The following is a 25,770-nucleotide window of genomic DNA, read 5'->3' as shown; positions in this document are numbered from 1 at the left end:
ACTTTTCATAAAGCATAAGAGATAATTTATGTGTTTATCGGTTGTCATTCAAATTCTGATTTTAGTGCAATTGTGAAAACTGCTTTGAGCAACTTTTACGATCGATATCTAATGTGAAAATAATATCGATGAAGTATAACAATTTGCAACATACAGAGAAATTGTTATACACTACCAGTAAAGAATCAATATTATTTTGCGAGAGATATATTGATTGTATAACTTGCTTTAAAACCAGCGTTCTTATAAAATTGCGAAAAAACTAATACGACAAATATTTTTATTAATGAATTTATATGTTAAAGAAGTTTATACATCTGTACTATGATATTCCTGCAGCATATGCCTAAACATATGATGACTTGTCAAAGATGCATTCTTATTCAAGTCGTATAACTGAAGCTAGTCCATCATACAAACTCTATTTAAATATCATTAGCGTGTGTCGAGCCATTTTATGTCATGAGATCATCAGAAATAGCCATTATCAACATCAGTCAAAGAAATAGCATTATTATCCAGGATGGATCAAAGTAAATGTCACGACGCCAAATTTTATTTAAGATGATTGTATGTCCGATATCTCTCACGCGCATATTTCTATGCTTTTAAATTCTTGTACTTTTTTTAGTTTTTAGTAAATTTTTTACGTATTGGCTTTCAAACGGTGAAGAAACCGCAACATTTTTTTGTTTTTTTCTTTTTGCGAAAGTAAAAGTGCACAGAGATTTGAGTGATAAGTAATGATTGATTTGAGATTTCTAAACACATTTGTTGACAATGAAGAGAAAAACGACCTTATTTGATTACTTTAAAAATTAGCGTACAAGAAATGCCGATATAAAATTTATGTAATGCCATAATATTGAAAGAAAAAAGACTATAAATACGAGATGGTCATTTTATTATGAGTACAAAGATAGAAAGCGAAGTTATTTTTTCATATACATATATATATAAATTATTTTATTTAAGAAAGAATATTTAATTCATTATACTTTATGCATAAATAATCATGTATTTAAATGATGTAAAAAAAAGTTTGTGTATGAAGATTACTTTTTTCTGTAGCGTTTCATTAGTTTTGTTTTTGGAATTAGAATATAAAATTATTTTTTTAAATTATTAAAAGACGTTACATGACTATAACAAATTATAGCATCATTGCAGGTACATGGTGCAAATGTTAGTAAGATCTGTTGGTTAAAATTATTTGTATGCGCAGACATAAATATACAGAAAATCGTACAACACACGTACACAAAGTGCAAGTTTTAAATACTCGCATACGTATTCTAAATTTATCAATTGGTTTAATATTTATGTGTTACTTGAGGTGTGTTATATATAATTTTGATTTTTCTCTAAATTCGTACTCTTATAGAAATTAAGAAAAGTTGTTGATTCTGTTTGGCTTATGAAGAACTTTTTTATAAAGATGGAATAAAGAGAGAATGTGATGTGTGGCATTACGAGCAATTAAACGATGATATAAAAATAGAATCAGTTTACGATAATTAATTGATGTTATAACAAAAGAAACATGTTTTTATTTTATCCGCAAGAAAGCCAGTACTTGTTTCGTTACGCTATGAACGTTATGTAACTCGTTAACTATTGCAAGATTATTCTTCCATAATAATTGTACATATGAAGCACTGTCATGACAATTTACTTACGAACACTAGTAGTGGATCATGACCAACTAGTCAAGCGAAGAAGGAAGTTCTACAAAGCACAAATATTTATATTAGATATTTAACATTCGTTCGAAGTTTTCGCCTTTTATGGAAAAAAGATACCCTTTCAAGCACTCACTTATGACTTGGTATCTGGACTCATTGGATACTGAATTGTGAGTCCATTTCTCGGATGATCCACATAAAAGATAACGTTGTAAAGGCTTTTCAGCACGCGCGTGCGTATGCGCGCACACACAACTCACATTGATATACATACAAACACAGTTGTGTGTTACATCAAGTTTTTATTTCATCCCTTAAAAGAGCAATATACTAATCTATTATTTTTTAAGAAAAGTTATGTAAACGTAAATTTTTCTAATTTGCATACATTAATAACTGTGTGTATGTGTGTTGTGTGTGTGTGTGTGTATTATATATATGTATATATATACATGTATACGCATATATACATATACATATATATTATATTCGTGTATCTCTTAGTGTGCATCAAAATAAGTCCGATGGTTGTGTTAGTTTATGGGAAAAAGAGAAGAAAATCGTACATGCATTTCTATATTTCCGAATTGTCCCAGTGTCCAGAATATTACATTTATCTTTAGTCTTGCAAATAAATTGTTAAGTTTCGATTAACTTGCGTTTGTTTATATTTGTTTGTACACAAATAACATAGCGAAGAGAAATAATATGATGAATATATGTAAATATTTACTGGAAAAGAAACTTTGATACACCATCTTATAACGCGTCATTGTAACTAATAGGGCACTTGCGTGGCATAGTCATTTTTGTGTTGTTATACAAAATTATTTTACTTTGCGTATCGAGAATATATCTAGAGACTTTTGATCAGATAACAAAGTGCTAAAACGACAAGTTTGTCGAGAGAAATAAAACAAGAAAAATAAAACTCAAGAAGACAACGATTTGATCAAGTAAATATTTGTACCTGACCAGGGTAGTTTTTTGTCTTTTTTTTATTACTTAAAAGATTACTTTTAAACTCTTCCAGAGAGATATATATATATACAAATAATATTGAAAAAACTATGATATCAAGTTTATTTTACACATACAGAAGAATAAAATACATATGCCTATACTGTGCATATATATATATATATATATATAAACTTACCTTTAATGAATTTACTTGTTATATATATAAACATTCACTTTACATGTTTATTTGTGTATACTCGTACTTCACACGCATGGAACACATGCAATGATAACCCACGTGAGTTTACAAGCATGTATGTGTAATTATTTTAGTTATTACTTAATAATGTTCTTTTATTAAAATAAATTAATGATGAGGTAACGGATTGTCATAGGTAAGTTTGCTATTTCCAAACACATTTTATTTCACGCGATAAAAGGAAGACGTACATAACAGAGTAGAAGTACTTAATTTTTATATTATTAAACTTTATTCAGCGCTCTTTACGAATATGTTTATGCATGAAAGAGAAAAGGAGAGAGAGAGAGTGTGTGTGTGGGAGGGGGGAGTAAAAAAAAGCGAAAAGAAGAGGGAGAAAGAAAATGAGTCCACAACAAAAAAATCTAAGTACTTTTAATGTTAAATATATGATATCTGCTTCCTAAATAATTTGTAAGTTCCCTGATATTATATAGCTAATTTATTAAGTTAGCTAGGACAGTAAAAAGCTTTCCCGTTTTAAAATGTCAGTTGCAAATCCAATGAAAAAAGTATCCGCGCAGACCTTCTTAGTTATTTATGTCTTATGCGCTTCCAGATACTTAATTGTGTACTTACTTCTGTTGTTATTTAGTTATTAAGTTATATCGCCGAGCGAGACGATGTAGCATATTAGGCACAACAACAGTTATTGATCTCATTATATATCGCACGACCATACACGCAAATGCCCTTATGTAAATTTAAGTAAAACTTAAAATCAACATATATATACACACACGTGCAGAATTGTTGAGAGAAAATTTTTAACATATTGTAACATTTTTGGATAAAATGAAACAAACAGGTGTGTCATATCACATATAATTCTATTATGCCTAATCGAGCAACTACGTACGTTTTGACATGTTCTGAATATATCACTTATATGAATTAGTGTTAAAGAGAAAAACTTTGGTGAAACTTGCAAAACTATTCATATACATCATTATCATATATGCGTTTCTACAGTTAGTTCATAACTTGAAATTAAAACTTATTCTAACGAAACTTTTGTGACCGGTGCTGCAATAATTTGTATGTATGTTTATACATATACATGTATACACACACGCACAAATTATTCTTTTGCATATTTTCTATCTGTCATGTAGAATATAAATAATTGATTTTTGTTTTCATATTAAAATACAGAGAATCTATTACATTTCCTTTTACAACTCTCCTTTTGAGACTGAGTAATTTTTCTGCGATGGATAAATTATAAAAGAGTAATTAAAATTCTTTTTTGTACGTTTTAAATATTTTACATAAAAAGATTTTTTGTCATACTTTTCTATTTTTTTTGTAGATTATCAAAGAAATAACAAATCTTTATATTGTTTTATACGTTACGTATCACTCAATGGGTCCAGATGCAAGAGGCTTACATAGAAGTAATCAATTCCGAAGAAGCCACGGTTGGTTGTAATGCTGATAATGCCATTGACGATATAATCCGATATTTCTGGTTTATTTTTGATAAATATTTAGTGAAAGAAGTAAATAAATTCTACATATACAACACACACACATGATCTCCGCTTGTAGAAACATCAGTTTGAAAATTGACATAAGTCGATCCTCTAAGTAATGCCAGTCCGATCTCTCTTTTTGTAAAACAAGATAAAATGTATACTCGATATAAACTAGTAACTATGAGCAATACAAGAATGAGCAAATATGTTAGCTGACAATATATAAAAGGATGATTTTAATATACCTGGTTATGTTGAAGCACTTTTATCTACATGTTCCTATTAATTAAAAAGTGTGGCGGTTTCACTTTACTTTCGGATATGAAAATGAATACTGATTATACATATATCGTAAAATTAAACGGCGTCTATGCCAAAACGACACGAGATTGCGAAAAATTTTTAATAAGAAACAAAAGGAATACATATACACAGATATATCTACACATGTATATGTATTATATGAAAAAGCTTTTTTTCTCATGTTTCAAAAATATTTTACTGCTCTCTACTAAATGTGTCAAATCATCGTACACAGATACAAAGTAATAAAAAAAGTTTAAAAGTGACAAGTAAAAAATTATATAAATAATAAAAAGCACATTTTTATTATTCTTATTTACCTTTACCATACTATTACACGATCTGTCCATGTTTTATATATAGATTCAATTCTTTTTTGTGTTTCCGCATGTATGAATATAAAACATAACTACATATTCTTGTAAGGTAAAAGCAGTCTTATTTATTGTGTAATCAACTATGTTTCACATGATGACATTTCTAAAGTTCCGTGCTCTTTAAATTTCTCATAAAGTGGACTACCCTTAAACACCACATATGAAAGTACTGCTTTCATATAATAATCCGGCATTAGTTCCAAATTGTTTATAACTGTTGACAAAAGATGTGCCTTCTCCACAAATATTCCTACACAAAAAAAACTAATTACAACAAAAATGTTTTTGGATTATTTATAAACTAAGACGTATTCTTTCTTCATATTTCACATCTTTCTATTGCTTTCAAATATTTGTAAAGTTTTTTATTCACAGTTTACCTGGAGCTTCAAACATAAGATAGCAAAAGTGCACATGTAGATAATAATATGATGGCTGATAATGGAAATATATCCTGAGCTGTGACTTAGGAATGTTGAACTTTTTATTAATTGCTGCTATCCCAGCATCTTGTATATTTCTCAGTAAAGGAAGATGAGAAGCATTCAACTCTCTCAATGATCTAATTTTCTTGAATGGCAGTGCCAACAACTTTAATGTATCTGGTTCTTTATTCCATTTGAAGTCTGTCACTAATATAAAACCAGTCTCTTTGTCAGGGTCTTCATAAATAACACTTTCTTGTTCAGCTTTGTGTTCCAAAATATTAGTTATCCACTAGAAAAAAATAAAATAAAAAATAAGCCAGAATTTTCAGATAATTTTAGAGTAATCCTCAATAAGAATTTTTATGCAGATATGAAGAAAAAAAACTAAACAAGCAATTTAACATTCCATAGTAAATATAATAATGTACCTCTAAACTTAAACTTGTCGATTCTATGTGAGGAAGAGTAACTTGCTGATAAAGATCGTATGTTTCATCTATCATGTATACATCCTGTTTTTTGTACTTGTCAATATGAGTCTGTGTGGCGGGATGTATTACAGTCGCTTGTAAGCCTTGAAGAACAAAAACATTTTGTTTGTAAGTAAATAATACGTTAACTCGATCTACAATTGATATCTACACAAAATAATCAACAGTGACAGATTGATGTACTGTTATAATCCTTGGCCGGAGAGCAGATGTAAGTTCTGTAGATATCGTTAGTGAAGATCTTGCGAAATGTTGTGTCTTCGTCGAAGAAAGTTTTCTTCAACACACTTGTGTCGTAAGAAAAGCTCTTCTGTTCGAGCAAAACAACTGCCGATCCTTCCCGACCCTCAAACGTTCCCTCTACGCATATCAATTTTCGCGCGCAATTATTTTGCAATATTTTCGCCACTTTGAAATCCGATAGATTCAACTCGTTAGTATTGTCGTCGATTGTCTTTTTTTCATTCGCATTTTCCTCGTCCAATTTAACTTTCTTTGCCAGCGGACAGTCCTCGTTATTAGCGTTTGCACATTTGTCTGTGATCTCCGCCATCGTCAAAATTTTTGTACTTGAAAAGTCGACACAGCAATCTAAAAAGAAAAATCAAAATCCAAAGCAAGATGCAAAATAATCAGTATGTGAACATATCCTACATGTTATCATAAATCTTTGCGCGCGCTTCTAGCGGCGACACGACGCAACAACACGAATACGAACATTTCTCTCGGCAAACATCTGTAATATCGACATACTTGTCGAGTCCGGGGGGCTGCGTTCGAGAACATCACTCGTGTCGCACGAGCGTTATTCTATGTTTTATATCTAATGAGTGATAAGGATAGAATGACGCTCCCGAAAATGGCGTATGAACTACCCTTTCAGTCCACGAGCCACAAATGCCAACCAAACCTAGAATGACGCTCGTGTGGACACGAGTGCTGTTCTCGAATGCGGCCCGGTTTACGAACCGGTGACTCTTCTTCGTCAGCCAAAATTGTTGTATATTTATATATTCGCGCGAAAAATATATGGATTCTTTCGCAACATTTGGAGATATTTCGTAGTGCTCAGGTAGCTCTGTACGGACACTTGAGGAATTATACAAAAGTTGCAAATCCCCGATCGCTCGGTGTGACCTTCATAAAGGACACGCACTCTTTTAGCCCGCGACAAGTGTTGGAAGAGATTGAAAAATGCTGCAGGTCGATGATAAGAAGGTAAACGAGATCGCAATTACTTCTGCTTTTACATAGAGATTAGCCAATAAAAAACAATTTCCTTATCATTATACGTCATGTGTATTTTATCTCTCTCTCTCTCTCCGCCTTGCTCGTCACGTAAGTAAAGTTGGTTGGCTTACAAACTACGAGTTGATAAGACTGATGTGAAAAAGTTAAATGATTCCATTGAAATCTCTGTTCGAGCGATCGATGATTAATTCGCTCTTCTCGGTTGCTCTTCTACATTCAAGCGTTAAAACGTTTGACTTAAACGAATGTGTGGTTTGAGGTTATGCAAACACACGTTTTAACCTTGAAGGCCGAAGGACAGACTTTTGCATAACGTATAACGCATTAGACATAAAAAAATCAACTAATTTAGCTTTTTGTTTTCATTCCTTCTTGTTTTAGAAAGCTTTAATTGATTTTGGTTGATTCTCTTATGTTTTATGCGTTATGCAAAAGTCTGTGCTTTGGCCTTGACGATTATTTAATCACAAAGCTGACCGTTTTTTTTTTTTTTTTGATTATAATAAATTGCTATTGGTTTAGTGTATTGAAATTATGCGAGAAAATAAATGTAAAACATACAACGCAGGTACATTCATTCAGCAAGTACTTTACATTTAACGTATTGAAGATTTATATGGTGTACAAACAAATGTATAATTTTTGTATTTTTAAATGTGAAATATATGTTTAAAGTGCGTTAATGTTCGCGCGAGGTAATACAAGTGTTACGATTTACATATGTATAATTTATTGTAAGTTTTTTGTTATGTATTTCAAGAACACTTGTTATTTTATTATATTTTTGTACTTCTTTCTTGTAGTATTTATTTATTTATTTTATTACATTTATTGAAAAAATTTATTTAAAAAAAGTTGATTTTTTATTTATGAGATATGCTATTGAAAATCAAATTAGATAAATACATAATTAAACGCAAATTAGATGTAAATACATAGTTAATGTTTGTAGACAAAAAAAGAAAAGAAACTTCGTTGAACTCCAAATTACTTTGTAACGTACAGTCGCACGCAGCATACCTGTTTTTTTTTTTTTTTATCACAGACAAGGTGAAAAAGCACACGTCATCTTGTCGCTAATTATTTGACGACTAAGTCAAATTGTATAATAGACAATATCGATACACGTGAATTTCTCGAAAAAGTTCTGTCGTTTTCATTGTAACACTCAAACGTACTACATTACACCGCGTTAAGTATTTACAAAAGAGCGCGCTTGAAGTAGCACGATCGTTCGAATTTCGCCTGACGAATTCTCGCGCCGCGATGTCGTCGCATTCCTCGCCTGTCACTCGTTCGTCACGCTTCGTGTACAAGGTAGCGCACATGGAGTACTTGTTGCAAGTGAGTATTTGTTGTATCTGTGCTTGTCTATATATTATCACATTGATTGCACGCGCGCTTAGTTGCCGTCATCAAATTGTCACTTATCCACTTGAACAGTCTCATAATTTGCAGCTCGCAGAGTTTCTTCTTTCATTTTTCCTTGATTTGAGTGAATAACAGAGGCTTTTTACGAAGAGCCGAGAAACAAACTTTTCGATCGACATTTTCGTCGATACAAAAAAGTCGATGATAAAGTCAAATTATTTTTGTGAAAAAAGAGCGGATTAGATATGAGTAAATTCATATTAGTTTTCAGTTTTATATTAATTAAAAATTTCTTTTCAAACGACATCCACCTTTATTTATCTCGAAAAGTTGAAATCGCTAGAATCTAAAAACAACGTGAGAAAAAGCAAACAAAAACTTTTATATAAGGTTTGCGTATCAATCTGTTGTTATGTAACCTAATGATAGGCGAATCTGACTCAAGCAAGCAGTGTCATGCTGGAATATACTTGATCGTTTATAATACTGATTATTGTGGTCGTTTAATTCTCTTATTGTTCGAGATTTTATATCGAAACTATGTTTCGCATTGAGTGAGTTTTGACGTATTTCTAATATCATACACATAATATTCACATGTTCTTGAAAGCTGCTTTGTTGTTTTGTGAAGGATGACGTTTTTAGACATAAAGTAAGAAAGAATCTCTGATCTTGCGTGAATAGTAAAATAATTTTTAAACACGATAGAACAGGATTGTTAATGATTTTATTATTGGATACATTAGTGTGACATTAAGACACTGTATTTATAACAACCGATGAGATAATAATTGCAGTACTGCCAGTTATTGTCTTGAGTGTAATTATGCTGCTGAAGAAGATATAAAGTGGATCAAAATAACTGGAGTTTTTATGAGAGAGAGAGAGAGAGAGAAAGAAAGAAAGATTAGTATCTAACAATCATCTGTTAAAAATGTTGTTACATGGACGCGTTGTTACTTATTACATACGCGCACGCGTGTGTGTTTAAGTTGGCCCTCTTATCTTTTAAATTTTCTAATCTCTTTAAATTCCATGTGACTTAAGTAAAGAGAGAAATAAAAATATTCTTTTGCAAAATGAGAAGATAAAACAGATTTTTAATTTGAGCTAATATACAGTTCTTGAAATTATCTTATCATAAGCCAAAGAGGTTAATAGAGGCCGACATTTATCTCTTCTAACAGTATCAGTCTGTTTCATAAGAATATTCTTAAAGTATTTTATGAATTGAGAAAGATTTCGTAATGTTTTAAAAACAACTTGTTGTATTAATAGTTAGGTTTACAACAAATGTTTTATACAAATTTTATTGCTTGCATAAGATGAAAACATATCTTCGAACCTAATACTCTAATTATATTATGATGTATTTAAATTATTATAAAAAAAAACTAAAGTAGGTAATTGCGATGTATAAGACTCTTATCTCTGAGTGGAAAAGATAAATAAAAAACCGTGATGTTTAAAAAATAAAAAAAAGACAACGACGAGAATTGTTTGTTCTGTTATCTTTTTGATATTAAATTGCGGAAAAAGTTTAGTAAGTATTATTGAACTCGGATTGTTATGTTACAAATCGACACAATTGCGATGTTAGGTCAAGGCCTGTGTCATTGTCAATTGCCGATCGTTATTTACTTGAAGATATCAGCTTGTTTTAACCGCCAATAAAGATGGATTAAAGTATCGTGTCATGCGCAATGTTGACCGTTAATCATTGCGAGATTCTTTGTTAATCCTGAAAAAGAGAAATATCGACGTATATAGACGTCAGCCGTTTTTTTTTTTTTTTTTTCCCTATGTATGAAGCGATAAAATCCTAGATACATATACCTTTGTACTGTCATGACTTTTCACGTTATCATTCGTATGTAATACATGCGTCTTGTCTTGACATTAAGTCTTCGTCAAAACACGCACGCTACTGCTTAACAATAGAAATTTTTTCTTTCATTTGTTCTCTTCGACGTTTTGCGGACGTTAACGGCGCGATCACGTTCTTTGCATTTTACGAACAAAAGACGGATTTGAAAATATTGAAAAATTAAAAAAAAAAAGAAAGTTATACGCGAATCTCTTCGTGATTATTTACAATAGTGCATAGTTACGCACGCAGCCGATTTTGCAAGACGCATTTGTACACAGAGAAATTTTACTTCGACAATTTTAAGTGATTTTAACCGGGCGATCTGTCGCGCAGATATCGAGAATCTTATACGTGTATACACGACTATTTATTTATTTAATTTTTTTTTTTTTAATTATTATTTTTACGGTTATTATTATTACGGCTGCGGTTTTAACGTCATCATGCGCGATCTTTTACATTCGATCAGCCATCAATTGACTGGAACGGAAGGGGAGGACTTTATACGGAGAATAGGTATGAATATTTTGGTTTAGTTTTATCCTAGAGAAAACCTCCACAGGTCCGTGGTCATCAACGCAGTTCTTCAGATACGCAGGCATTTCGGGAGCGTACGAAGCGAGATGCACAGGCCGAACTACAGCGCGAACTCGAGAAGCTGCAAGCAACCGCTTGCGGGAATAAGAAAGAGTTGGTAGAACAGCAGTTCGCTGGTTTCAAGCATCTATTCGAGCGATTCCTGCAGGAAGAAGGTCCGTCACTAGAATGGGATCATATTCAAAAATTACCCGAAGATGCGGTAAGAAACTAAAATCCATTTTATATAGAATCGAAAAGTTCTCTTGAAAGATGTGTCGAATTTCTTTTGAAGATATTTCAAACATTTGATGATATTGTGTTATTTGTTTGTAGGTCAAGGACTATAATTCTTTGCCATCACCGGAAACCAATGAAATAAAAGCATTGTTGGATAAATTAATTGTGGTTAAATTGAACGGCGGTCTTGGAACAAGTATGGGATGTCACGGACCGAAATCTGTTATCGCCGTGCGAAATGGACTAACTTTTCTAGATCTTACAGTTCAACAGATCGAGGTATTTCAGTTACTTTTATTTTATTTTATTTTTTTTTGAATACACACGCGTATGTAATATTCATTAATTTGTCACAGGATTTTACGTTCATAATTAATATAATTAATATTGTGATTTCTCATATTAAAACAGCATTTGAATAAAACGTATAACGTTAATGTGCCACTTGTACTGATGGATTCGTTCAACACGGACGACGACACGCAACGTATAATTAGGAAATACAAAGGAATCGATATAGATATTTACACTTTTAATCAGAGCTGTTATCCACGTATAAATAGAGACTCTCTTCTTCCAATCGCTAAACATTGTCAAATTGACGAGGACATGGAAGCGTAAGGCGTTGTTTTGTTGTCATTATCTCTTAATAGTTATATATATATATATATAGAAATATGTAATATGTGTAATTTTGTTAATAGGTGGTATCCGCCCGGTCACGGAGACTTCTATGAAAGTTTCCAGAATTCTGGTTTACTTAAAAAATTTATTCGAGAGGTATTAAACTTGCATGTTAATAATAATAATAATTTTTATAAAAAGAGTTAATGTGTGTTTCAGGGTCGTGAATATTGCTTTATTTCTAACATAGATAATCTTGGTGCTACAGTAGATATAAAAATCTTAAAATTGTTGTTGAGTCAAAAGTCAGAACCACCTCTTGAATTTGTAATGGAAGTAACCAACAAAACGCGAGCTGATGTCAAGGTATATTTTGTTTAAAAAAACTGAAACTTTTTCTGAAGGATAGCATTGATTAGAAATATATATGTTTTTTGTATATTAGGGTGGCACGCTTATAAAATATGAAGATAAACTTCGTCTACTTGAGATAGCTCAAGTTCCCAAAGATCATGTTGATGATTTTAAATCTGTCAAAACATTTAAATACTTCAATACGAATAATCTCTGGATTAAACTCAGTGGTATGTTGAGATAACGTAATCAAATAATAAGAATACTCTGGAATTATCACCTTTAACGTCTGTTGTTTTTTAAACAGCTGTCGAAAGGATACTTCAGGAAAATAAATTGCATATGGAGATAATTGTGAACAACAAAACCTTCCCGAACGGATTAAATGTAATACAGCTTGAAACAGCTGTAGGAGCTGCTATGAAATCATTTGAAGGAAGTATTGGTAAGGCTCGCTTTGTTTTCTTTAAAGTTTATAATGTTTTCCTACTGATTGTTACAATATAAAATAATTAAAAGATGTACATACACGTGTAAGATTTAATTTAAAATTATATAATTTTCAATGTTGTAGGTATAAATGTACCACGCAGTAGATTCTTACCTGTGAAAAAGACATCGGACCTGATGCTTGTAATGAGTAACTTGTACACGCTACGTAACGGGTCTCTCATAATGAGCCCTCAAAGAATGTTTCCCACAACTCCTCTTATTAAATTAGGAGACAATCATTTTTCAAAAGTTAGCAAAAATTTACATGCTTTTATTTGAGTTTTTTTTTTTCAATTTAAAATATAAGATAACTTAATTGCATTTTTAATTTCTTCTTTCTATAGGTGAAAGAGTTCTTGGCTAGATTTCCAACAATACCAGATCTTCTTGAGTTGGATCATTTGACGGTGTCTGGCGATGTCACTTTTGGAAGAGGAGTAACTTTAAAAGGCACTGTTATTATAATCGCCAATCATGGAGAACGCATAGATCTACCTTCTGGAACTGTCTTAGAAAACAAAATTGTTTCGGGCAATCTACGTATATTAGATCATTAATCGGAAAGCTTACATAAAGGATATTGTCTTGCAGCGTTTGCATATACACATAAATATTTTACAGCGCATGATTATGTTTTCGTGGATCATGTTTTAATTGAATCAACTAGTCAAGAAATCAATTGTATATTTACAATTTGTTTTACGTGGTTATATTTTAAAAAAGAAGCGCAAAATATATTTCTATGAAATTATCGTATTGAATGTTGTACATAAAGAATTTTAATGCATTCATCAAGTATCACATATACAAAGAGCATCATCAATATACAGAGAAAAATTATGAAATATGTAAAACATATTATATTGTTATGTACAAGATTGAGAAACGCTTTTTATGAGAGGCATATATAATTGTATTATACTAAATAAATTATATTATATTACTTGTTTATTCAATGCTCCTGAACATTTCCATGAAGCTGAATATATTGTCAAATTAATCTAAGTTGCGTATAATGTCGTAAATAATGCATTAATGGTTTTCGGATATTTTGGTAACATTTTGTGTTATAATAGTGTTATGAAACACTAATGAGATAAACTAATAATTGTGTTAACATTAAAAACTTTAAAAAACATCGAAAACTTTTTAAAAAATAAAATACCTATTTTATTTCGATGTAAGAGAAAAGTTGTAAGAAAAAAATATAAATTTTTCGTTTATAACGTCACAATTTGAAAAAAAAATTCCGCCAGATAAATATCACAACAAAAAATAATTTAACTTATATACATATTTTTATACAGAAATTATTTATTTGGCGACATGTATGAATTTTAATTTAACAAATATGATTTTTTGATGTACGTTTTCGAAAATTGCCGCAAAAAAAGATAAGCGTAAACATTATCTAGCGAATCGTGCATTAGATTTAATCAGTCGGAAACGTTGTGATCGACGCGACGAACTTGTATATGGGTTTCCCTTATGTTTCGCTGGTGCTGCACGGTAGTTCACGATTCACGATGAGTCCAACTGAAGTAATGGTGGACGACGATGTTTCGATTGAATATGTACTCGGAGCATATTTGCTAGTGCAGTGAAATACGTATATTTTTTGCATGTTTGACATGTTTGGTGTTCTGACAGAACAACAAAATAAATAGCTCAGGTAAACGAACAAGTCTATTTATGCGGAAGAGGAAGATTATCGGGACTCGTGAATCTGTAAATTCGTCCCGTCTCGACTTAGCCATAGCTATTTCTGGGTAACTTGCGACTTCTAGCGATTAGTAATTAGCTCTCCCCGATACAGTCGGCTTTTCGTTAGCAAATACTGTTGAAACAATACGTTGATATTCTACGGGATCGCAAAATTTTTAATTAATCGTTTGATTCTTGTCTCCCTTACGTGTGCTATTTATTATCGAGATTTCGTTGGGATATAGGCCACTATATTGAGCCTAACCTACTTTAATGCAAAAACTTGTGCCAAATAGTTTACATAGTTCACTTGCAAGCATACAAGTGAGTTGGGGAGAAAAAGAAAGACAGAATGCTTTAAGACTGTAAATAAGATTGTTCTCTTTATTAATTTTAAGGTTAGAAAATTAAGACGTTTCTATTATCGATTCTTTTTAAAAGTAAATTTACATAGCGATATAGTCGAACTTTTTTTATTTTTAACAAGTTGAGACTTAATATCTCCTTCGTTCTTGCTTTTTTCTTTCAGTTAGTGACTAGAAAGAACAATAAGATTGGTACATTTTGTCAAGCATATTGGAAGCGAGAATATGAATAGAGGGATATATTTATATTAAAAATATATATGAGTGTGTGTGTAATAATGTTTTATAATTTATTTAGAAATTGCAAGAACAATCTGCTAAATGGGGAAGGTTAAAAAGAAACCAGAATTGCTCCATCGTAGCAAGTCTAGGAATATATTGCGTAATTTAATGCTAAGAGATTTTGGATTACATACTACACATAAAACTAATACACGTGAATTGGAACCAATAGCTGAAACAAATCTTGTGTTAAGAGACCACAAGGAAGTGGTATGTATATATTTTCAGATGTACATAAAATAAAACTACTTGTACAACTTTACTCTCTTTCTTCTTTTGTTCTTTTTTTTTATTTGCAGAAATGTGATTTGCCTGGTGTTCCTAGAGCCTCTTTTTTAATGGTCTTCAGTCCTGATGGGTAAGATAAAAAACAGAAAAATCTGAAGATCATAAAAATTAATTAGACTATAATAACATATTGTGAGATTTACATGTTTACATATATTTACAAATGTATATATACACATATGCAATATTGTAGGACTATGGTAGCATCTACACATGGAAACCACAATGTTTATATCACAGAGATTACAACAGGAAAAAATATTAGAACTCTATCTGGACATCCACGTACTCCATGGTGCATAGCTTTTCATCCTTCCTCTAGTCAGATCTTGGCATCTGGCTGTTTAGGAGGCCAAGTTCGTGTATGGGATTTAAGTGTGAGTACTGAAAAATTTGGAAACTTATTTGCTTCAACAATTAAATACTGTGTGTTTAACACCTTGATGTAATAATTTCTGATTGTATAGGGTGGTAGTGAAATTTGGAATGTTGATAGTCACACTGTTATTGCTTCACTTGCGTTTCATCCATTTGAAAGATTATTAGTTATAGCTACATATAACGAAATTCACTTTTGGGATTGGAGTAAATCCCGCCCTTTTGCTGTAGCTGCTACAAAGACTGACAAAGAAAAAGTGAGGTATGTTTTTATTTTACAAAAGATTATTTTTTAAGAGAGATAAATTATGATGTCATGCATGTCTGTAAACACATATTTTCTGTACATATTTCTGTAAAAATTGCAGATATGTAGCTTTTGACAATCTGGGACGAAAACTAATCACGGGAATTGCAAATACACCACAAGTTCAATCACAATGGGATCGGACTTCTGGAGTGAATCAATTACTTAGAACTAATATGATGTGAGTAAAACAAACAAATACATCTAAACATTTCACAGTTACAAATATAAACATATGTGCGGATTTATCAAAGTAAATATTATAACTAAAAATTTTTAGGAATTTTCGATATTCACGAGATTTTGATGCTGAACTTTCACCATGGCATTTGTGGAACCATGGATCCATATACGGAAGAGGAATAGCGGACATTCATACTGCAGACAGAACTTCCCGGTATATTAACTCTATCGTGCAATTTTATCAAAGTTTGTGTTAGAACATTTGCAAAATTTGAATAGAAATGTTTTCAGTGCCTACCTGTTTATGCGCAGAGAATTGGACATGCCCTACGAAATATCCAGCTTTTCGCGATTCGCCAACACGTACAATCAGCAGTTGAGGAATAACTCGTCGCGGGAAGAGGCACGGATTCATGCGGATATTCAGCGACGACGACTTCTATCTTCTTACGATACAACATCCATGCTACGTGAAAGTTTCGCAGGTATGAGCTAATATTATTAGATATTCTAAAATCGCTTCTTGATAATAATATGTTGCAAATACTTCATCCGATACTAGTAAATTATGAGATTTTTTGATTGTCGTAATTTTTTAAATGTTTTTTACGTTATAGAACTGAATCAAAACAGAGAAGCGCATCCAAATATCAGACGAAGTCCACATCCGTCCAGTCTGACCATTCCCAGCAATTTCTTAAATCGGGACAGTACCGAAAACAGATCGGCAAACGACAGCAACGATGACGATCTGCCGAGCAGTTCGGCTAGGGGACGTGATCGGGAAGCGAACGTGGTCAACGATCTAAGGGACGAATCGTACGAGCGATTGAACAGCATGTTTGCCAGGGCGCGCGAAAGAGTGCGTAGAATCAATTCTCATTCAGAAAGAAGAATTAATTTATGCTACAGAAGACTCGATCGATATGTCACGCTTGTAAGACGTTACTTTAACGTTTCTAGAAATCGTGATACGGTAAGCAATATATAATGTCATTGCCTGTACAGTCTTTCTAACTGTACAAATCTTTTATTCGTGTGAGTGTTATTTTAATGTATAATATATGTATATAAAAAGTTGCGTTGTGTCGTTTTAAAGATGGATCGTGGCACAGACCCCATGCCTCTTAGCACATCATCGCCTATTCCCGAAGAAGGAAGTAACCAAAATGAATCGACGGCGACTGAATCGTCCATACGGCGCTTAAGAAATGCACTGAATTCTAGTGCTCAAGCGAACAATTCAAATCTGGAAAGATTGCAACAATGTCAGCGTTTGTTATTAGAACGTTCTTCCGAACAAGAAGAGATCGGTACTACTCAAATTGGTACTACTCTTCAGAATTTAAGAGAAGCTCTGAATGCTGCTGCCGAAAATAATAGCTCGTGTCTGATAAGATTGCAAAAATTACGAGAGAGATTACAACGACACATGACCTTGTTCGACCATTCTAACAATCGTAACCCTCGCCTTCAGCTGCTTCGCAACGCGCTGAACAATGAAATCGAAGCGCTTAACAATATGAAGATGCAATTTACTAACACGAGTTCTAGGATTGAACGATTGCGTGATGAATTCACAATGTACGGTAATAGTCCATCACGAAATCGTCATGTTGCGACCGATCTTTCGCAGATGAATTTGAACGAGTGGAGAACAATTACTCCGTACGATGAACAGTCACCCAGCACTAGTTCCTCGAGAGTTGCCATCATAAGATTTGAACCTCCGCGCGCACGCGATGAAGGTTTATATTCGGAACCCAATGTCTTTCCTAGTACAAGCTCTGCCGGAAGGAATCAAGAACATGATGCAACACGGTCTAATGCAGAAAATGACGAAAGCGCGAATATTTCGCCGAGAACTGGTAGAAGGACTATGAAAAGATCGTTCTCGTCTACGAACATGACAGATGAGCACTCAAGAAAACGAAAGCATCCATTTATAGGTAACGTTGTTTTGTTTTCTTGTTAAATACACGTATGATACGATGTTAACGTAAAATTAATAATATTGCTAATTATCAATTTTTTTATTAACAGACGACAGTTCATCTTCGAGCGATGAGAGCTATTCGCAAGCATCAACGTCGCGCAACAGCGCGTCTAATTTCACAGTTTCAACTCATTCGGCGTTTCAACCGAACATACCTAAAGCCACTGCACAAAATCTAAGCATGCCAGCTAGCTCTCTCAGATTGACCGAAACAAACAGAAATAACTTGCCTGACAATTTGCACAATGAACCAAACGAAAGTAATATCCAGGATAATGAAACATCAGGAACTACACAAAATGTGCACGAAACTCCAAGATCTCAAGAATTTCGTGATCGTAGGCGAAGGTAATATAACTTGATACCTGATCAAAAACACTTTTCAATATTCGAATGAGTTTTCTGATTCTATATTTTATTACGTTCTATTGTTAAAAATCTATAGTTATACATCTGAAATTTGTATCCCATATAGAAATGTACCTTCGCTCAGGAGAGTGATAGATATTCTTCAACGAAATTCGCGTGCAGATCGTGGAGAGAGCAGTAATACCACGCAGGCGTCATTAGACGATTCGGAGAATGGATACTGGCTTCTTGAAGAAAACAGTAATTCAGATTCCAATTTGGAAGATACAAATTCCAATGCTTCAAACTCCCGTCGGTGGACCAGTCGATGGATACAATTGGATACTTCAAACAGAAATCCAGAATACATCAACGATTTGTCGAACGAACAAGTCAATTCGAGATCTTTTTCAGAGGATACAGATCAGAATTTTGACGATAGACACAATAGAGATCAAAGAAATCGCTTGTCGCCTATATCTGCAAACCCTACTCGATACGAACAACCGCCGTTGTTTCCGTTTAGAAGTTTACGGGAAAATCAGTCCCAAAGATCCGAATCCCAAAGAACAGAACAGAATCAAGTACCTGCTACCAGCAGTTCTGACAGCACTACATTTCAACAATCGTCTGATTCGAGTGTGACGGATACAACTCTCGCGGGATTAAGTGAAAGTGTTGACGATCCTATCGCAAGAAGTGCCAACGAAACAAATCACGAAAACAGATCGACCACAAGTGACAGACAACAAGAACAGCAACAACAACAACAAGAGGACCAACGAAATTTAGACGACACAAATTTTGATTCTAGCGATTTGGACTCTATAACATTTGATGTTGGCAATATAGATCCGAGAGAAAGTTCATTAGGAGTTCGGCAAGGGATTCAATTGCTTAGTCGTCACATTGACAACATGCAACGCTTGTGCCGGTAAATTAACAATACATCGACACGTACTCTATATGCGATTCCAATTTCTTAATTATTTTTACAATATTTTTCTACGCGAAATTATTTTTTCCTTAATATTATTGTTTTTTTTTCTTCTATGGTAGTAAAAACTAAAAATTTTGATTTATTAACAGGGCGCGCTTGGAAATAGTTCAGTTATACCAAGTGCGTAAAATGTGGGAAGATCTACAACGGCAGATACGATCACTGCATGTAACAGTTCGCGTGGAAAGACAGAACGCAGATCAGACAGACGCGCAGACAAGAGACAACAGTAATCCCGGTACGTCATCAGCATCGGTGAATGATTCTGGGAGAAATTTTAAGAAAACTCTCTTGGAAAATTATCAAAGAGAAAGCAGCGAGAGTGATCAGGACGGAAGATCGCATGATCCGAATCAACCGTCAACTTCGAAAGGAATAACTGGTCACCAGAGAAATCGCGATGAAGCGTCATCATCTGGTAATCGCAACAACGTCGAAGAAAGCACGACTAATATAAGTCTCTCGAATCTGTTGCCAAGTGACGAAGAATTACGACGGATGCAATGTCTCAAGCTAAATGAAATATTAGACGGCTTGTACGAGCGACTAACGCGCTGTCAGAATTGCAATTCACGCGTCGCCGATGATGCGCGAGCAACGAACAACGATCATACGTATGCCAATTTGACGACTGACAGCGACATGCAGTTACCTAGTATGTCTAGTGTCGTCTCGAATATCGGGGCTAATTCAAATCTGCCAGCGGTTACTGCGATAACAACAGAGTCGGAACCGTTACCTAGTATCTCGAGTTTCGTTAGTACTGCTGGTTCTAGCAGATCGACCCAAATATCGGATACAAATACCGATTATTCTGCGACTGGCAGTGCAACTGGTAACAACAGCACGAATGACGATAACATTAACTCTATTTCTACATCTGATCCACCTACGCAATGTTCGACAAATCAAGGCGGCAGTTCAGCCTCCGGATCATCACTTGAATCGTCTACAAGCGGTTGTAATAGACTGCGTGGTAGACAAAAGTTATATCTCAGGTACATATATTATGAGAATATGTTTAATTTCAAATGTGTGTGTGTGTGTAAATAAAATTACATACATATCTTTAAAAGCGAGATATGTGAAGATTTAGTTACTGTATAAAATTACTATATACTAAAATTAGCAAGTAAAAAGAATAAAATTACTAAACTATATATATCAGATAATAATTTTATCTTAACGCGATATTTTTCTCTTAAGACGTTTAAAGTTATGGTCGATGAGATCGCATCGTGGCACAAGACAGAGTTCCAGACCCCAATCTGCGAATAATCCGTTTCGACATTATGAACATGTCAGGAGACCGTGGTATTTACGCAGAAATGCACCTCAAAATACGAGTAATAATAATGAAAATTCAGACGTAGACTTAGATATTCGAGATCTAGTATCTCGAGGCGATAGAACGGCACGAGGCTCAAACACGTCTGAATATCTACAAAAAATGATCGTGCGGCTGGCATATCTAGTCCGACAGCAAAGAGCTTTAGCTCGGAACAGTAACATCAATAGACGATTGGATGGTAGTCGTCAGCCAGAAACTGCTAGAGACAACGACGATCGGCAAATGGAAGAGATTCGAGAAGCTACAAGGTTAAGAGCTAGGTATGAAGAATATATATGTTTATAATAAAGTTTTTATATTATATTTTATATTTTATTAACACATATAAAATAAGTATTACAAATACACAAAACCAAATGTCTGCGTGAAAACAGTGTCATTAATTGATGATGTATACACGCAATGCAGGCAAGTACTCGGTTTGATGGTGAGATCAATGATTCAATTCTTCGAAGTTACAAGATCAGACAATGGCTTCCAGAATAATGTTCTTTATGAACAGATGTGTAGTAAGTTTATATTATCTTTATATACTTTTTTCTTTGCCTTTTATGAATTTATGTCAATTTTTATTTCTTTTTTCTTTCAGATTTGTACGTATTGTTACATCTGGCACTGCAATTAACAGATTTATTGCTGGCACAGTTAGTAATGACAAGACGAGAATTAGAGTCAAATCAATATGGACCTTTCGCTTCTGATTTATTGGTCGATAACCAGAACGAGGACACGCGTCGCGATAATAACAACAGCGCTGATAATAACTTGGAAAGAGAAAATAATCGCACAAGTGAGAACATTTCGAGACAAAGCGCAGATCGAGAGAGATCTCCGAGAAGCTTACTTGAAATATCAAATGCATCTAATATGTCAAATGCGTCTAATGTCTCTCTAGATGGGCGAGATTGGTCAGACGTTCATTCAGTTACCGAGAGCAGACGCCAACGTCTTATGGCAATGCACTTAAAACGACACTTAAAACGGCTATCTCGTCATCGACGAGGAAGTGCGAGTACGTCTTTCGAGAACCGAACTAATAATCCAACGGTATCTCGACCTAACATTAATGGCGATGGTAACAATTCAAGCGATAATATTCAAAACGAAGATAATCGCCAATCGATTTCTGAAAACGCTTTGTCAGCAGAAGTGCAAAGCATCGTGGAGCGAATACAAAGTAGCGGCACAATCGACAACGATGATCGCAGTGGTGAGAGAACGAGACTTGAAAATCGGACAACCGACACTACGCAAAATTCGCGCGAACCGCGAAACGTGAACGAAGGCTATCGGCGAATTTATAGAAATACCACATTATCTGAACCGACAATGAGACGCACCAATGAATCAAGAAATACGCAAGAGAATGACACCGAAATAATTGGTTGGAGATTTTGTCGCAACTCATCAATAGAACGAAACCGTCGACTTCGCTGGAATTCTCGTTACGCGCGTGGCACAAATTTATTACATGATCAACATTACAACTTTATTGATCGCAGATCTACTCAGGACCGAGAATCTTATCGACGACAATTCAACGTGCCTGAACTACAAGTGAACAGCATGCCCGTAAACGATTCACAATTTGATAATTCGGCTCTTAATTCTCGAAGAAGGCAGAATGCGCCACCTTCGCCGCCACACACGCCTCCGCCATATTTGATGAATAGTTCTGTTTATTACAACGACAGCAGAAATAACGATCGTACGAATGAATCAATGAATGATCAACCTGGACCCAGTTGGATCGAAGTGCCAAACAGACATCGGGTACAGTATGATTTTCTCGATATTCGTAGTTTCTTAATAATATTTAATAATAAATAATATTAAATGTTCAATTCAGGTGACCCCAACGTTTCTAACGTTATGGCGCAATCGGTTTTCTTTTGTGCCTCGTGAAGTCGCGGCTAATACAGGATCACGGACTGGAAGAGGTGCTGGTTTTCATCCAAGTGGTAGCGGCAACGATGGTAACGATCCTGGCGGAAGAGGAGGAAGTAGTGGTAGAGGAGGTAGAGGTGGTGGCGGAGGAGCAGGTGGTGGTGGAGGTGGTGGTGGTGGAGGTGGTGATAGTAGTATTATAATAGCAACGCCGAAAGAACACGACGTGGAATATGCGGTCCGGAAGCGGAGAAATCCATNGGAGGAGGAGGAGGAGGAGGAGGAGGAGGAGGAGGAAGTGGTGGTGATAATGGTGGTAATGGAGATGGTGGCGGTGGTGGCGATGGAAATGAAAATGGAAATGGAAACGGACAAGATCCAAGAAACGATGATAATGACTTTTGGGATGTTGGTAATTTATCTTTTTTTTATTCTTATACTCTGTGCCTATAAAAGTCCATATCGAATTGTGCAGCATATATTATATATATATATACACAAACATATATACAAATTAAGTCATTTTTTAGATAATATACCAGTGGGTATGTCGTTTAATCCAACGTTAGAAATTCAAAGCTACCGTGTACAAGCATGGGACTTCTCCGGTGGTGATATACCTGATATTACGGACTGTAAGTAAAGCAGCGTTGTAAAAATATGTATCATTACATTTTCACTACGCGTGTTTTTACGTACGCGAATTTTTTTACATACGCTTATTAAGTTAATATAATTTTTTAGCTGAGAAAAACATCGTGGTACGCGAATGTAAGATCCATAACGACGCGAGTATCGATATATCTGCAGATGGAAAATTGCTAGCGACCCTTATGCCAACAGGTCGTATCAATGTTACAACCATGTTAGGTAAGCAAAAACTATATACGTAATCATACAAAAAAAATTATTTCGTAAAACTATTAATAAAATTATATATCGGAAGAAAAGGAAAAGAAACATTATGCATATATACTCATTTCGGTTTAGGTATTTATAGTTTGCAGTGGGAAACATTAGGAGAGAGAATTTATTCAACCAAGATTGATCAAACTGTAGTGTCTGTTTCGATGTCGCCCACGCAACAACATCTTTTAGTAGGTTTAGCACGCAGAATTCATGTTCCCGCTAGACCTTTTCCCATGGCCGTAATTTACAAGCTGATGGAGAAACAGTCCAAAACTGGAATGTCGACAGATACCGCAGAGTCAATATGCGATTCCTCCGATGAGACACTTGATGAGAATATTTCTACGAGTAATATAACGAGACAAAATAACGCTACACCTAACAGTTACAGACCACACAATCAAGATTGGCGAATTCGAATGAGAAGTGACATGGATATTAAGCGTAACAGAGAAAGTATGGTGCTTATTCGGGAATTGCTGCAAAGCAATCGAGAAACATCGGCTTATGTCAGTTTGAATTGCATAAGATGGGCGCCTCAGCCGGGCCAAGGAATGGTATATGCCACAAGTTCCGGACAATTAAATATTCTACAGTGATCGCGCGTTCGTAAACAGCGATGGAAGTAAACTTTTCGCATCATAATTATTAAGGCTGTAAATATTCAAATATGTAATATCGCGGAACTATATCTGAAATAAGTATTGTTCTATTATTTATTCAAAAGAAGAAGATTCGATAATTATTTGGACTTTAATGCCAAACAGTCAAATATGTGAATTTTGGAGTAAAATTCATAAATTTTCAGAATTCAAAATAATACGGAAAAAATAAATTGTATAGATACATACATATATATATATAGTATGTTAAAATTTGTTGAAAAACTGTAGTAAGATGACTGTCCTAGTAATCATTTTTGCTTCAAAATTAAAATGATTAAAAAAGTACTATTATGCAATAATATTATATAATATTTTATTAATTAAAAATAGAACATATTTATTTTGGGATTCTCTTAAAAATAAAATACATGATGTAAAACATGATTTTTACTGCGATATGACTACTACGTATTAGGACAGCTATTTTACTGTATGTAATTTAAATCAATCATCATTCTCTGTTTTTTCTTTAAAGTGAATAGATTTTTACTTTGAATTAATAAATTCCCGTGCATATTTAGATCTTCAAATTTAATATAAATTTGATGAGAGTTATTCGGATATTTAGTCGGATTGAATTTACAGTTCTAATAATGTTTAAATTAAATGTATTATACAGTTAGATACAATGCAATATTCGGCCCCAGCTTTCTCTTTAATGACTCGTTTTGATAAGTTATAAACAATAATTCAAGATGTCATATCATATTTAATTTTAAAGAATTTGCGATGTAACAAACTGGATAATCGAGATAGATGGAGAGTAGGATGTTCTACAAGAAATATATAAATTTTATTGATTTTTTCCTACAGTGGATATCATATCTATTGCGAGAAGCAATTGTAAAAAAATGCAAAATGTACAGGTAAAGTAATTGTTCGATACGTATATTATTGTATATAATTTATGTAATTTTCTATTATATAATTTAGAAGAATTCTGATTTTATTAGACTGATTTTTTGTAATATGATTTGACTATAATTTTCCTTGATTTTAGGAAAATTTCTGTTATGATACAAAAAATGGAACTGGGTCATTTATATATAGTATTAATATGTATTTACTGATCGATGAAACACTATGAAATAAACAATATTAAATCGTCTTTAATTGTAAATTATACCTGGAAGTCCGTCCACATACCTTCCTATACATATGTCAATGATTTGGATGTTGGTTGTTCTCCAATTTCTCTTAAAAAGAAATCAAACATTGAAGTTTTTTTTTAACTAGGATATATGTAAATATATAAAAATTATTGTTGAGCAAATTATTTCAGAGGCACAAGTTTATTTTTATAAAAAAACTTACATGTTTTGTCTCTTCGGAAGTTGATGAATTA

At 33.6% G+C, this 25,770-nt stretch overlaps 3 protein-coding genes across 6 annotated transcripts; 2 read left to right on the top strand and 1 right to left on the bottom strand.

Moving 5' to 3' along the window:
- Positions 1–3,250: 3,250 nt before the first annotated feature.
- Positions 3,251–6,840, bottom strand: LOC109863073 (m7GpppX diphosphatase). Of its 2 annotated transcripts, none has more exons than XM_020443262.1 (5): positions 6,703–6,840; positions 6,168–6,575; positions 5,922–6,067; positions 5,446–5,782; positions 3,251–5,315 (listed from the first exon to the last, which is right to left on the bottom strand). In XM_020443262.1, exons 2-5 carry the CDS (start codon positions 6,535–6,537, stop codon positions 5,146–5,148), a joined length of 1,023 nt encoding a protein of 340 aa, XP_020298851.1. In that variant the 5' UTR covers positions 6,538–6,575; positions 6,703–6,840; the 3' UTR covers positions 3,251–5,145. The 2 variants fall into 2 exon arrangements, with proteins under 2 accessions (XP_020298851.1, XP_020298843.1); XM_020443254.1 differs by lacking the exon at positions 6,703–6,840 and adding an exon at positions 6,639–6,663.
- Positions 6,841–7,077: 237 nt separating this feature from the next.
- LOC109863054 (UTP--glucose-1-phosphate uridylyltransferase) lies at positions 7,078–13,705 on the top strand. 3 transcript variants are annotated; one of them, XM_020443246.1, is made up of 10 exons: positions 7,078–7,202; positions 11,039–11,275; positions 11,389–11,571; positions 11,704–11,909; positions 11,997–12,072; positions 12,136–12,282; positions 12,362–12,500; positions 12,578–12,715; positions 12,845–13,011; positions 13,107–13,705. In XM_020443246.1, exons 1-10 carry the CDS (start codon positions 7,179–7,181, stop codon positions 13,317–13,319), a joined length of 1,530 nt encoding a protein of 509 aa, XP_020298835.1. In that variant the 5' UTR covers positions 7,078–7,178; the 3' UTR covers positions 13,320–13,705. The 3 variants fall into 3 exon arrangements, with proteins under 3 accessions (XP_020298835.1, XP_020298825.1, XP_020298831.1); XM_020443236.1 differs by lacking the exon at positions 7,078–7,202 and adding an exon at positions 8,325–8,579; XM_020443242.1 differs by lacking the exon at positions 7,078–7,202 and adding an exon at positions 10,486–10,992 and having other exon boundaries at positions 11,067–11,275.
- A 510-nt stretch (positions 13,706–14,215) lies between these two features.
- Positions 14,216–25,540, top strand: LOC109863661 (putative uncharacterized protein DDB_G0282133). Its single transcript, XM_020444044.1, has 21 exons — positions 14,216–14,434; positions 15,130–15,323; positions 15,413–15,471; positions 15,595–15,778; positions 15,869–16,041; positions 16,148–16,267; positions 16,367–16,483; positions 16,561–16,754; positions 16,887–17,245; positions 17,369–18,218; positions 18,313–18,613; positions 18,741–19,547; positions 19,703–20,611; positions 20,820–21,224; positions 21,373–21,473; positions 21,554–22,737; positions 22,814–23,045; positions 23,099–23,263; positions 23,382–23,486; positions 23,596–23,721; positions 23,842–25,540. Exons 2-21 carry the CDS (start codon positions 15,153–15,155, stop codon positions 24,357–24,359), a joined length of 7,080 nt encoding a protein of 2,359 aa, XP_020299633.1. The 5' UTR covers positions 14,216–14,434; positions 15,130–15,152; the 3' UTR covers positions 24,360–25,540.
- The last annotated feature ends 230 nt before the right edge of the window (positions 25,541–25,770 follow it).

The sequence above is a fragment of the Pseudomyrmex gracilis genome, unplaced genomic scaffold (assembly GCF_002006095.1).
Source record: "Pseudomyrmex gracilis isolate BER0280 unplaced genomic scaffold, ASM200609v1 scaffold_11, whole genome shotgun sequence".
In the NCBI taxonomy this organism is placed as follows: domain Eukaryota; kingdom Metazoa; phylum Arthropoda; class Insecta; order Hymenoptera; family Formicidae; genus Pseudomyrmex; species Pseudomyrmex gracilis.
Note: the sequence above shows the minus strand (reverse complement) of the source record. Positions and strands in the feature narration are given on the sequence as shown.